The sequence below is a fragment of the Solenopsis invicta genome, chromosome 10, assembly GCF_016802725.1.
Source record: "Solenopsis invicta isolate M01_SB chromosome 10, UNIL_Sinv_3.0, whole genome shotgun sequence".
NCBI classification, from domain to species: domain Eukaryota; kingdom Metazoa; phylum Arthropoda; class Insecta; order Hymenoptera; family Formicidae; genus Solenopsis; species Solenopsis invicta.
Window position 1 is genome coordinate 12,565,629 of NC_052673.1, and position 12,948 is coordinate 12,578,576.

The 12,948-nt window shown below is 41.1% G+C and overlaps 1 protein-coding gene and 1 non-coding gene across 2 annotated transcripts; one reads left to right on the forward strand and one right to left on the reverse strand.

Moving 5' to 3' along the window:
* Positions 1-109: 109 nt before the first annotated feature.
* LOC105193196 (calpain-D) lies at positions 110-10,674 on the reverse strand. The gene is given in 12 exon segments (XM_011157558.3): positions 110-4,922; positions 4,990-5,168; positions 5,261-5,603; positions 5,683-6,008; positions 6,091-6,127; positions 6,234-6,535; positions 6,636-7,028; positions 7,116-7,355; positions 7,563-8,923; positions 9,010-9,368; positions 9,877-10,093; positions 10,096-10,674. Coding segments are annotated over 12 exon segments (4,095 nt in total). The 5' UTR covers positions 10,253-10,674; the 3' UTR covers positions 110-4,741.
* Positions 10,675-11,363: 689 nt separating this feature from the next.
* Trnar-ucu lies at positions 11,364-11,436 on the forward strand. Its single transcript has one exon. It is a non-coding gene; the product is annotated as a tRNA-Arg (tRNA).
* The last annotated feature ends 1,512 nt before the right edge of the window (positions 11,437-12,948 follow it).

The following is a 12,948-nucleotide window of genomic DNA, read 5'->3' on the forward strand; positions in this document are numbered from 1 at the left end:
ACGGATACGCAGTTAACGCCGCGTTAACGCAATTTAGAATGCACCCTGTACGTGTAGCATCATTTAAAGAAGTACGAGTCGCTCAATGACCATGAGAATGACACCGTTGTTCTTTTTTTTCCGTTTTTTTCTCTCTCTTTCTCTCTTTACACCTTATTATACAAATACAACGAGACACCGTGTAATTCTTATATCTTCTTCACATATTAAGAATATATTCCTAGGTACTCTGCGAGGACGTGCGACCGTCCGTAAAGCGATCCGTCGGCTCTCGCGGTACGGCGGCGGCCGCTAATAAAACAAATTGTGCTTAAAGCAAACTTAATCAAGTGGTAATTGGCGAACGCGAAATTCCAGTCGAGACGGTGAGATCGAGGATTTGCGCGCCGCCAACGATCGCGGGATCATCCGAACGGACATTTACGCCTCGCACGTCATCGTCGTATCTCGATCTCGGTATATCACTCTCTAACTGGGCTATGTATATATTTATATATATATTTATTTATATAGAATGCATTACGAACTCACCGCGCGGCTCGTAGCCGCGTGTGACAGAGACACCGAAGCACATGCAAAATAACTCAAATTTAACACAACGGTGCGCGGTTCCTCACCGGCTCCTTCTCTTCTTCATTCTTTTCTCTCTCTCTCTCTCTCTCTTTCTCTACCATAAATAGAATAAATTATTCTTCTTTATGTACAAATGGTACTCCCTCCTGGGTGTTTGTGCTTACGTAGGCCTGCACTTTCGCCGCGCGTTTAGCGTTAACAATCAATCATGCCGATAATGCCCAGTTGCGTCGAATTTTACGCCTCGTTTCCGCGCAACCAAAAATGCTGAGAAGAAAATTTCGATAAGTCTTGACGCGATCGGTATCAAGATCGGCGATGCAATGGGATTTGAACGTGGATGTGTCAAAGATTTTTTTCTTGAAAAAGAAGAAAAATGAAGGAAAACGTAGCGCTAAACGCGCGACGAGCTATTGTTCTTAAATGTACATACAATACACCTTGTCCGCTTCTAGCTTGTGCAGATCTCTCGCGGCGATTATTTGACAGAACGGCGATGATCGAACTTTGCCTCTCTTCCATTGTATCAAAATATATCAAAATCGCGAAACTAGAACAACCGATGGCGTTCCCTATTTTCTCAAGCTGCGTAGCAACGTCGATCGTCGTAGCTTCAATGTTTGGATATTATTCCGCGCAACAATGAAAATCTGCGGGATACATTAAATTCTTCCTGAATCTATTCAGGTATATCGATTTTCTTAAAATGTTACCGAACCTGTGAATACTGTGAGTACTGAAACCCTCTCTTTCTTTCTCTCTTGTATAGAAATATATCTCAATAAAATATACACAGCAATCACGAAGAGTAAATTCAAGCTGCATTCTGAAAATATCCTGGGCCTTATTAGCGAAAATATATGTACACCCAGTAGATGTGTGATGATAGTGATTACGTGAGTATATTTTTAAAATATTACCCCAAGATATCTTCTTTATATCTTACGAATATTACACGTGATTTCCCAGCAGACGTCTCGACAAGATCCCGCGGATTTCCCTCCGTCGCGCGGAATTACATCGATTTGTCCTACGAGTGCGTATAGGAAAAATAAAATACGCGTGCCTCGGACACTGCGCGCACCACCGCCAATAAATTAATATTCATTCACCGCTTTGGCAAACAGTGCCGGACACGCGGTTCTCGACAGCGTTGCGAAACGGGAACGCCTGAACGCTTTAGCCTCGGTGATTATGCAATATGTAAAATAGATCATTTGTGTTTGCTTATTCCGCGGGGAGAACGTTAGCTCTAGCAACGTTACATTGCGAATGTACGGTCATCGTCGGGAAACGCTCGCCGTCTGTTCACACGGGGTATATCTCGCCGTTATCAACGTCGTATGGCACTGGATATCAGCGTGATACTGCCCGTAGTATTATCCTCGCGCAAATGCAGCTCGCGTGCTTGGTACAAAAAACTGAGGATCCTCTAGTTTTCTTGCGTGTATGTGTGTGTGTGTGTGTGTGTGTGTGTGTGTGTGTGTGTGTGTGTGTGTTTAATCCTTACAGTACACGATGTACAAAAAACATTCGTAAAAACATGAGTATTTTGTATCCGACCACTTTTTCACCTATTTAAAGTAGTTCAAAGAACATTTCTAAAAATTCATAAATATACTTTCCAATTTTTTAAACCAATGTCTGTACTTCATTTTGAAAAACAAAATCAAATGTATAATTTAATTACCTTTGAAATTTCAAAAAATGTTTATAGATCGAAATTGATCAGACATGAACTCACTTTTGTACTGTAAGGGTTAAAATCGCGATGTCGCACACGTTGAGAAGAGAACGTCTCTCTCTCATCTCTTCTTTTTTTTTTTTTTTTTTTTAGTTAAATTCTTTTTCTCACACTCATGCTATCGTCAGTACTTAAAGAATGTTTTATCGCCCAATTATCTGAAGCGCACAACTCTGGTAGTCCGAATCTTTTATTTATGAAACTATTATCTTTTCTTGTAAACAAAGGCCATTGAAATGCAAGAATTTACTGTAAATGTTCTAAGAGTACACGTAAAGAATAAATTCCTCAAGTGCCTCGGCGACTTAAATGACTTACAAATGTTTGTTGGTTCCGCCGTTAATTATTCGGTATCAAACAGCCATTTAAGCCGCGAGCCATTACGAGGGAATCGACATTCGATCATTAATTACTGAACTCTGTTTCAGCGCATCACTGTAAATATTATTTGGACGTATATTCCCGTTAATGCAAATTTTTCAAACGGACATTTCCCGAAACTACGCTCTTCGTTTAACTCTTAATACTAGTTACTAACACTTAGGCCTCGCTAAGACAATTCGGCCTGTTGTTGAGATCGACGTTAGGGGAATGAATGTCTCGTTCGCGCTGTATCTCTTTGCGGGAGACAGTTGCATGAGTCGAATCACGATTTACGATATAAGGCAAAATTAAAAAAATACAAGTGTAAAAGTGTATCAATATGCGAAGTCTTTACTAATCGTTTGACTCGACGAGAATTATACTCACGAATTTTAAGTGATAATAGTACTGTAATTTACATTGAAAAAAATATTTTTCCAAATATAACTTATATAACTACGGACCATTCATTTGAACAATTCAACAAATTCAACAATACAACAAATTTAAAGAGTATGCGAATTTTGTACTATTAATTCAATATGTACTCTCAGTCTGTTAAATAAAAGATCTCTTAATACAATTTCCAGTTCAGATTAAAACATCAATAGCTGATCACAGCATTGCGTATTGTCGCATCACCACATTCAATGTATATAGAAGTGCCAATTTTTTTGATTCGATATTACTTGCATTGCAAAAGGTATCGCACGTGTCAATCGATCATTGTTTAAAAACATGGAATATGGCAGTTTGACATTAAAACGAAAATATCAATTTTTTCACAAAAAACTAATATAATGATTTCTATATTGGACTGGATGAACAAACAACAAAAAAAAAACATTTAAAAAATTACTCTTTAAGAATTACATAAAAGCAGGATCAATGACATCTAACCCGCTGACTGCCATGCTTGCGCAAGTATCTTGTAACATATTTGCTGAGGCAAAAGAATGTAATTGGTGTACAAGGAGTATTATCGACCATTTTCTAATTTTCTTTGTCCCCAACTAAGTAAGCGATTTTACTGTAGAAGCAAAAAAGTAGGCTTTACACATACATTGCATAGAATGGCAGTGAACGCGTCGAGATACTTTAAAAGTTTCAAGAGAGATCTTTGGTTCTCCCTCTCTTTTCCCATAACTACATCCGGTTTAGCACAAGCTCTCCATCCAGTTGTGAGATGGGAACAACAAAGACTAAATAAATATTCTACCTTACACTCGATATATATCCTCGTGTGAGATTCCAGCCTCTTTTCTTTTTACATCGTGCATATATTAAATGGAACTAAGAATCAAAGTTCCCTTGAATGCGAGTTTCAAATACGGCCTTATAACAATAGGATCGGCATGTAAACATCGGTTAAATTGGAAATGTTACGATCCGCGTATCGTACTACATTCTAAGCAATTCCAAAAACAATGTGTACGGAATTCCACACACATCTTTCTTTTTCTTTTAATGTTTCCTAATGTGTGGTTTCATTTTTTTATATTATATTATTATGTAATCTTTTAGGTTTTGTCATTTCTCTTACGATGCTTAAATGTTAAGTTGAGAAAATAATTTTTTTTGTTTATATAACAAGCAAAATGTTCAACTCGTTTCTTCATAAATATTCAATTTTCCATAAGTCTTCTTTACGGGGCTCAATGGTTCCAGCAGAAACACTTAATTTGCACGTAAGTTTTATTTTATTTTTTTTTTATTTTAGGTTCCTTTCTCCCGTTAGCGCGCACGAAGTGCATTCACTATTTACTTGAAAGAACATACTTTTTTTCACTGGGTCCAGAACCATTGTACGTTAATTGTTAATTATTGTATTACGTCCATGCTGAAAGCATGTTGTAACGCTATCCATGGAGTATCATCGGCTAGAAAGCACAAATATTCTAATGTTCTTCAGAACGTTTTATAATACGCTGAAATGTTCCTAGCTTGCTTTGGTTTCTTTCCAGTCAATTTCTCGACGTCATGCGTACGAGAATCGTTGCTGATTACAATCTGCAACACTTTCCTCGAATAATGGTCTCCGTTCGTTTCGTGTTCCTTTCTTCACGTTATTAAACGAGGACTGTGTAAACCTTCTACCTGAGTATCAATTTGAGGACAATGTTGCGTATCAGGCGGTCCCCAATCGTGCAAATTTCCACTGTTAGCTAATCTGTGTGTAAGTCGATGTGCTATTGAGAAACCTCCGCTACCTTCCAATTGTGTTAAAACTATGATGACTTGTCTGAAATCAAATTTTATTAATATCGTAACTTGATCGTACGCTAAATACAAATGTAATTAAATCTTACCTGTGAAGGGGAGGAACACTATCGGCAGTTCTGAGTTGTCCTCTCGTGGACACGACGTTATAGCTTTCATGGCAGTCGCATTTTACATGAATCCATTTGTTTACGTGACGATTTTCAACCATTACTACTAAACCGGCCCATCCTTTAGTTAAATAATAAGCAGTCATACCTTCTCTACCCTGTAAAAAAAAATATATATATACATATATGTATTATATTTAAAAAATCGCTTTATGTATTATATTATTCAAAATACAATGAAATGGCTCACTTCGTGCCGTTGTCCTTTAGCCAATGTTAGACTTATGATAGCATCAGCTAAGACAAAAGCGGGTGGTGATATCTGCTCGACGAGAAGTCTCTTTGAACTATGAATAGCAAGAACGTATTCCGGATAACTCGATGTATCTTCCATTCCAGTATGCCAATGATTAAAGGCCAGGCACACGACAATATACAGATCTCTCTCCAACATTTTGTGACAACCGACAAAGCCGCGTACTTGCCGTTTACTGTGTTCCACTAATCTACCGACTTCCGGAGCGGCCGGGGATCTTGTGCGAAAAACTACCACGCACAAGTCCAGTTGAGAACGTTGTGATTTTTCCGAATTTCTAGATAATTACATATTTGTTAATATATATCATATATGTATTATATATGTACGCGCGCGAATTAATTTAATCGTCTTACCTTTGGCCTTCTTGGAACAAAGTAAATTCTGTTTCAGTAGGTTCTAATACTGTCAAAAGGACGCATGATAAATGTCTAAGGGATGACAATGGAGGGAGAGTGCCGCGCAATCTCACTTCGCTCCATCCAACTCTCGTCTTGCAGATGTCAATGCAATCGAAGTACTTTAGAACATCGTCGAAGGATATCCAGAACACACCATCTGAAGCACCGTGCGGCATAAGCATCTCTCGTAATTGCGGAGTCCATATGGGGCTGTCATCCGACCAATCCCCTTTCCAACTATAATGACCCCAAGGATTGCGTAGTCGTAATAACCGTATTCCCTGCGAAACAATTACGTGACATGTATATGTGTTTCAAGTCAGGTCAATAAAACGTCAAACCTTGTTTATATCTGATACTTACTTGTACATCACGAACATCGAGGACAGAATATGCATGTCTAAAACAGACATTTTGATTAAACAATCAAACACACACACACACACACACGTATTTAAGAAATAAAAATCAAATTTATATATAAAATAATTAAATTTTTAATTTACCTTGGCCTTAAACCTTTGCGTTGATATTCCTCCTCGTCAACTTTCATATTACCGCCTCCGCAACTAGCACCCATTAAAAACATAGCCTGTCTCGAGGACAAGAGTTGTGCCCATATTAGGTCCCTATCGAGTTCGTCTTCACTTGGCAATGCTGAAGGTTGTAAAGGCACGCTCTCACACGGAGCACCAGTTAGTGTCGCTAGACCTTCTATAGCACGGCCGGATACTAAGGCCTCGTAACAGCCATGTATTTTAGCAACTGCTTTTTCAATTAGCGGCACCCAAAGCTGTTTTCTTTTTGCCTTTAATATAAGATGTACATGTCACTAATAATACGTATGTGTCGTATATAGGATATAGCACATAGAATAACGTATCTTTATGTAGCATACAGACATATACCTGAGAGTACACTAAGTGGCCTCTCTTATCACAGGGTAATAGATCATCAACGAGTACTGTCGTCCATTTTCCATCTTTACACAGTCTAACTTGATAAGCACCTTCGGGGCATGTCTCTTTCATGACTAAAACTCTTCTCACGAGCTCGTCGCTCTCGGCCAGAACGGCCAGAGCCGATAGCAACCAACAATTTCCTAAGACACCTTGCGAGATATCAGAGGGTAGGGGTGTCCTAAAGACAGCCCAAGGCAGTTTAGAATCGACACTTGAGTCCACGTTAATTTGGTGTGGCCTTCTCCATTGGACGACGTGATTATCTTTTGTATCCGCAGGATTATAGTACAGGGATTTCGGAGCAGGCGGGAACGAATCGTCGACGAACGGCTCGTTTGTCTATAAGATAAATGAAAGAAGTGTTAAATCTCATTAACAATTTAGTGTCTTAGATGCCTATAGTACGATCTAAATTTATGCTCTTACCTCCTTGCAATATCGTACAATACGCTCCCACTTCTCCAGCGCGTCTCTTTCTTCCAACTGTCTAAGATTTTCCATAACCACGCTCTCCTGTCGCTGTATTCTAAGAGTACTAGTGCCTGACTCGATAAGCCTAGGTATCCCTCTATCTCCAGACATTTGGGACAGCGACTTCGAGCTTTGGCACATTTCACAGATAACAGTCGTACTCTTGTTCTCGTATGTGCATACTTTACATTGCCACTAAATATATGAAAAATATTAGAGATAAAAATAATATGATAAGATGATTTTTTAGTTTGCCTCACAAACACCAATAACAAAGTAAAGAATAAAAAATAAGAGTACAACGTATTAAAAGTTTAGGTAAGAGCGGACCAAGAATCATTATGCTCGTACCAATAATTTATTTTTTTTTAATATTCTACAAAAAAGATAATAAATACTAACATGAGTATGTGAAGGATCTCTAGTCCTCGAGTGCCTTTTATCACCCGACGAACCGTTTCTTCTTACGGAATTTCTGTGCCTCGGAGTAACCGCTTTGGAATTCGTCGGGGTTGAACAGAGCCTTGGGCTTGGACTCCGTTGGCCAAAGGCCCTATTGTCTTTCGGGACCTCTAGAAAGTCTGCTAATGTCTTGCAGGCATTGCAGTTTTGCGCGGAAAGTGGATTCCTCAGCGTGCACGACGGGCATACCCAACTCTCACCCTTTCGCAGAGTAGCATCCTCCAGATGCATGATACTTTTCAACTTCGAACCGCAGCAAGCTTCGCACGTTGTTCTCGATGCGGCGTTTAATAGAGTGCACTTTTTGCAGGTCCACACCGGTGACGGTGGATCAACATGATCATCCAGATCGGACTCCGCCGTAGCCAAAGTGGCCGCCTTTGGTATATATCTGACGCTATCCCTTGATACCACTATCGGAGATTGTGCGTGCGTTGGATAGCTACTTGTGTCCTTCGTGACAGTTATTAAACTGGGTTGCGTTAACGACGGGGGTGATCTGGACGAACCACAAATGTCGCAACCGCTGGACCACAGTGGATTGTACGCGTAAGAACACTTTCTGCAGGTCCACATGCGCTTTAGCGGGCTCACATTTGACATCTCACCTACTGGACTGGTTGCTTCACTGTGCGCCTTTGTCGGCACCAAACCTAACTTACTGCTTTGTTTCTTTGGCAATGGCGGCGGTATGTCGGGATCCGTTATCCCGATGTAGGAATACTTTGGTCTCGAGTTGAAGCCAATAGAATGCGGTGGCACCGCGGGTGGTTCCTCGTCATTCAAACTTCTACGATTAACAGTCTTCTTCTGCGTCACGCTCGCAACTGAATCGGCGTCCGAAAAGGACCTTCTGTAAGACAAAGGTCCAGCGGACGATAACGCGCGTGGTACCCAAGCCGGCACACTGATAACTACTCCGCTGCAAGGCGCAGGGCTCCTAGGAGCATCGCACGCCTCGCACTGCTCCAAACTAGGCGCATTGTCCAACGTGCAATTGTCGCAGCTCCATAAGCCATCGTCCTGGCGTGCTTCCGGCACAACCAGGCTCGTAGGTCGTTGTATCATGTGATCTGACAATTTTTGAACAACAGAACCGTTCGACAGCGAGCGACTGACTTTAGACTTAACCCGCTCGTACATAGAAGGGCTATGTCGTTTTGGAGAACGTTGAGAGGTATCGCTATTATCTGTGAACGGAAGCGTAGTAGACTCCATTGTTCCAATTGATGGCAAGATCCAGTCTTTATGGTGCCCTCTTCCTCTTTGGCTCCGGCTTATGCTTGTCAACTGTGCCATGCCTGAAAAATTTTGAAACAATGACACTCAACCTGATCTAGAATATTTTCTGACGATTCCTATAACAATCGTCTTATTTGACACTCACCTGTACTATTAATTTTATCATCGTTACCGGAGCCACTCTTGCTAGCACCCCCATGTAGAACATTGGCCAATACTCCAGATGTAATTTTAGGACGATTTTCTTTATGCAGATTAATCTTTCTATTCTTGCGTGCGCCTATCTGTTTTCCGTCATTTTGAGCTATCGACGCACTGGCGTCACAAGCTGCGCAAATCAGTAAGCTGCAATTATTGTCCAATAGACATCGAATACAAGTCCACTGTTTGACTAAAGAAGGTAAGGACGAAAAACGCTTCAGCGGTTTCTTGTTGGATGAGTCATCCAACGAATCACAATAAGAAATCTTCCTTACGTCGGCTGCAGACAAATGTTTCTCAAAACTGCAAGTTTATAGGAACATACATATAAAAATATGTAAAACGTTTATTCTTAATAAAAACAAAATTTAATAAAGACAAATTCATGTTCTAAAATAAGAAAGTGTACTTTAAAAATAAGTTTTTGACATTTGAAAAGAAAATAAAGAGTAGAATTTTAATTCAGGTTTATATTATAAACTATAATAAACAATGTTAGCTATCAAAGAAACATTAACAAGTTTGCAATATCTTGTTTTAAAATTGGTTCAATGTAAGCATGCTCAATATAAAGGGAAATCTTATTTGGAACTGAGAATGACTCAGCTTTACTACATGCATCAACGTAAACATGACAAAAGAAAATCAAATACTATGTGATAAAAATATAGTGTGGCAGCACCAAACAACTCGCGAGTACATATGTAGCGATAGGATCATCTTGGAGTACATGGGGAAACACATGGGGAAGAGATCCAGGAGCAACCTGGAGGATAACGAGGAGAGTGGAGAATGAAATCTCGATCCTCACCATTGAGACGCGTTGCATCGGGGCTGTCCGACGGATAGCGGAACCGTCGGGTTACGCGTCAATCTGTCTGTCCTCGGCGGTGGCGTCGGCGGCGTCGATTCCCCGGAGGAGGATCGCTGCTCCTCTTCTTCGTCCTCCTCGTCGCGCCTCCTCGCCGAGCGTCGCGCGCGATCCCCCGCGTGCTGCGCCGCGACCGCCGCTTTCCCTCCCCCTGTCGCGCGTTGCCGCTATGCTCCTGCTGCCTGCGATCGAGGCTGGCCCTCTCGTCGCTCCTGAACCGCGTCAGCCCGCACCTGGCGCATCTCGCGCTCTCCGTCGGATTTATCAGGGCGCACTCCGAGCAATGCCACTGCAACACCGACGCGATCGAGCCCATTCTCTACGCGTAGTCATGGCTCCCCCGCTGCGCCGCTCTATATCACCACTGTCGCGACCACGAACACGACGGCGTCGACGGCGGCGTCAACGGCGGCAGCGACGACGACGACAGCAGCTGCGACGGCGGCAGTGGCGGCTGCTGCTGCTGCTGCTGCTGCTGCGGCACACGGAGCCGGCGGCACCGCGCACACGGCAGAGGCGACGACGCCGATCCTCGTCGTCTACCACGACCTCGACTATCGTTCGTTGCCCGCGCTGAACACCCGCGCGGAACTCTCCTCTTCCCGTCGCGCTCGCTCCGTCGCCGCACGCTGCACGACGGGAGGGACGCCGCGACGCGACGCGACGTGACGCGACGCGACACGATGCGAGACGACGCGACGCGACGTGACGTGACGTGACGCGACGCGACGCGACGCGACGCGACGACGCGGCCGCCGGCGGATGGCGGTTAACGACGGCGATCAGCGGTGCCGCGGGACGCGCGTCCTCCACGTCGTCGTCGTCGCGAGGATGTCGCCGTCGTCGGTCACGACAGGAGCCCGCCGTTCTTTGTCATATGTTCCGCGACGGCCATCTTTCCCGTCGATCCCCCACCTTGCGGACCTCCCTCTTTTCCCTCCGACCTAATATTAAGCCGCGACCTCGCAGCACTGACGCGAGATTGCCCGTCGCCCCCCGAACGAGATGGGTTTACCCAAAAGATTACAGTTAAACCGCATTGCTTCGACATCTTTTGACAAATTTCACGTTCACTTTCGTCGATCAGCTGATCGCGATGAGTGATTATGTTTAGAATTAAGCGGAGAGTACTCTTGGTGCCCTTTGATCTGTAATTTCATATTTGAATAAAATAGAATGGAAGGCATTCATAGTGGCAGTAAACGATAATAAATAATTGTAATTGTCATTGCGTAACGTATCTTCAGTCTGTCCAAGTTTTTACTTTTATAAATATTTCGTGAGCGAATGATCTGCGTTTATTGTGGAATTTCCAGTGTGCGTCATTGGACGATTTAATTGCCTCGCGCACTAGTGACACCTATGAAGGAAAAGGCGAAAGACGTGCTGTTCCTATTGTACAGTCAAGGCGGACAGGCGCTTACCATGTCCCTGTGGCGCAGAGGATAGCGCGTTGGACTTCTAATCCAAAGGTCGTGGGTTCGATCCCCACCAGGGATGCAACGCGAGCGGGATTGTAGAATACCGTTTGTAATTTTTTTTTTAGATATTATTTGCAATATACTCGAATTGTAGAAACAATTGGAAGAACTTATAGCAAAAATGTTACATTTTTAAGTCCATTACTTTTTTTACCGCCTCCGTAATTTTTTCTTGAGTTTCTCGTAATTCGCTCATGATACCACTGCTTTGATAAAAATGTAACATTCGGGAAATAATTATACGACCGACTTTTCCAATTGGTTTAATATTTTTTTAACTTATGACGTCGTGTTGGTGTCTCTCAAACGACGTCATGTAAAGGACTAAAAATCTATAAGCCTATTATAAGCGGAAGATATTTTTTTTACTAAAGTATTTTAATAAGAGTTAACCGCCGCCGTAAGATTACGTCAATAACGTTGTCTTGAATTAAGCTTGAATTAAGCTTCGATTTTAGCTTGCGTAGATTTATCAGAAAAGAGCCGAGTACACTGTTCATTCAACACCTATAAATATTATACTCGTGATTATACAACCTTTGTATTAAAATATACATATGTATACCGATACTCATAAGCCTAGATAATGAGAACGAATTTAACTTCATTCAAATTCTTTAACCTTCTGCAACTAGATCATATTGATCTAGACGATTTTTTCTATTTTACCGATTCTGCCTCAAATTCAAACATGTAGAAAAAGTAACAAACATTTCGGATTATACAATTGTACAATCGTAATGCAAATTTTATTCAAAATTCTTGCCTAATTATCTATGTTAGAACAAGTTTCCTTGCACAAAAAAAACACTTGCACTGATACAGAATATTTTAATGTCTATATAAAATCAAGTATCTCCGTTTATATTACCAGAAAATCAGAGCCGGTGACATAAAATTTTCCAATATATGGAATTTCTGAGGGTAAGTTGAGAGATAATGGGAAGAGGGGAAAAATAAATTTTCTCATTTTTTCTACTATGTGTTCTTTTAATTTCTACGTGGCAAAAGTAGCTGCTCTGATATTATTTTTTAAAATAAAGTTATTAGATAATAAGCTCCCTTATATTTAAATTATCGGCAATGTCTTAGTAAATATATAACGTCGCGGTGTGATTCAAGCGTTTTTGAAGCATTGTTAATTAAAGATAACTTTTTAAACATCTTAAATTAGAGAATAAACTTTCATTTGAACAAAACGATGCAGGGATTATTAAAAGCGTGCAAATAAATGTTGTGCTACAAAGAGCCCTGACCAAATATCACATTTTTGTAAATTTAGATTTTCTTAAAAAATTTTTAATCTAAAATAACTATTTAATCTTCAACAAGGTATAGAATTCCATACATTGGATATTTACAAATGTGGAACATCCACTGGTTTCGTCAACCCTGCAAAAATTCACTTACACTATCAGATACAAATCAAATTAAGAAACAAATGAAATTGAGAAACGTCAATGCTTCTGCTTTCTGAGAATATTATATGTAAAATGTCTCAGTAATCTTATTAAAGAAGAAATATAGGAAA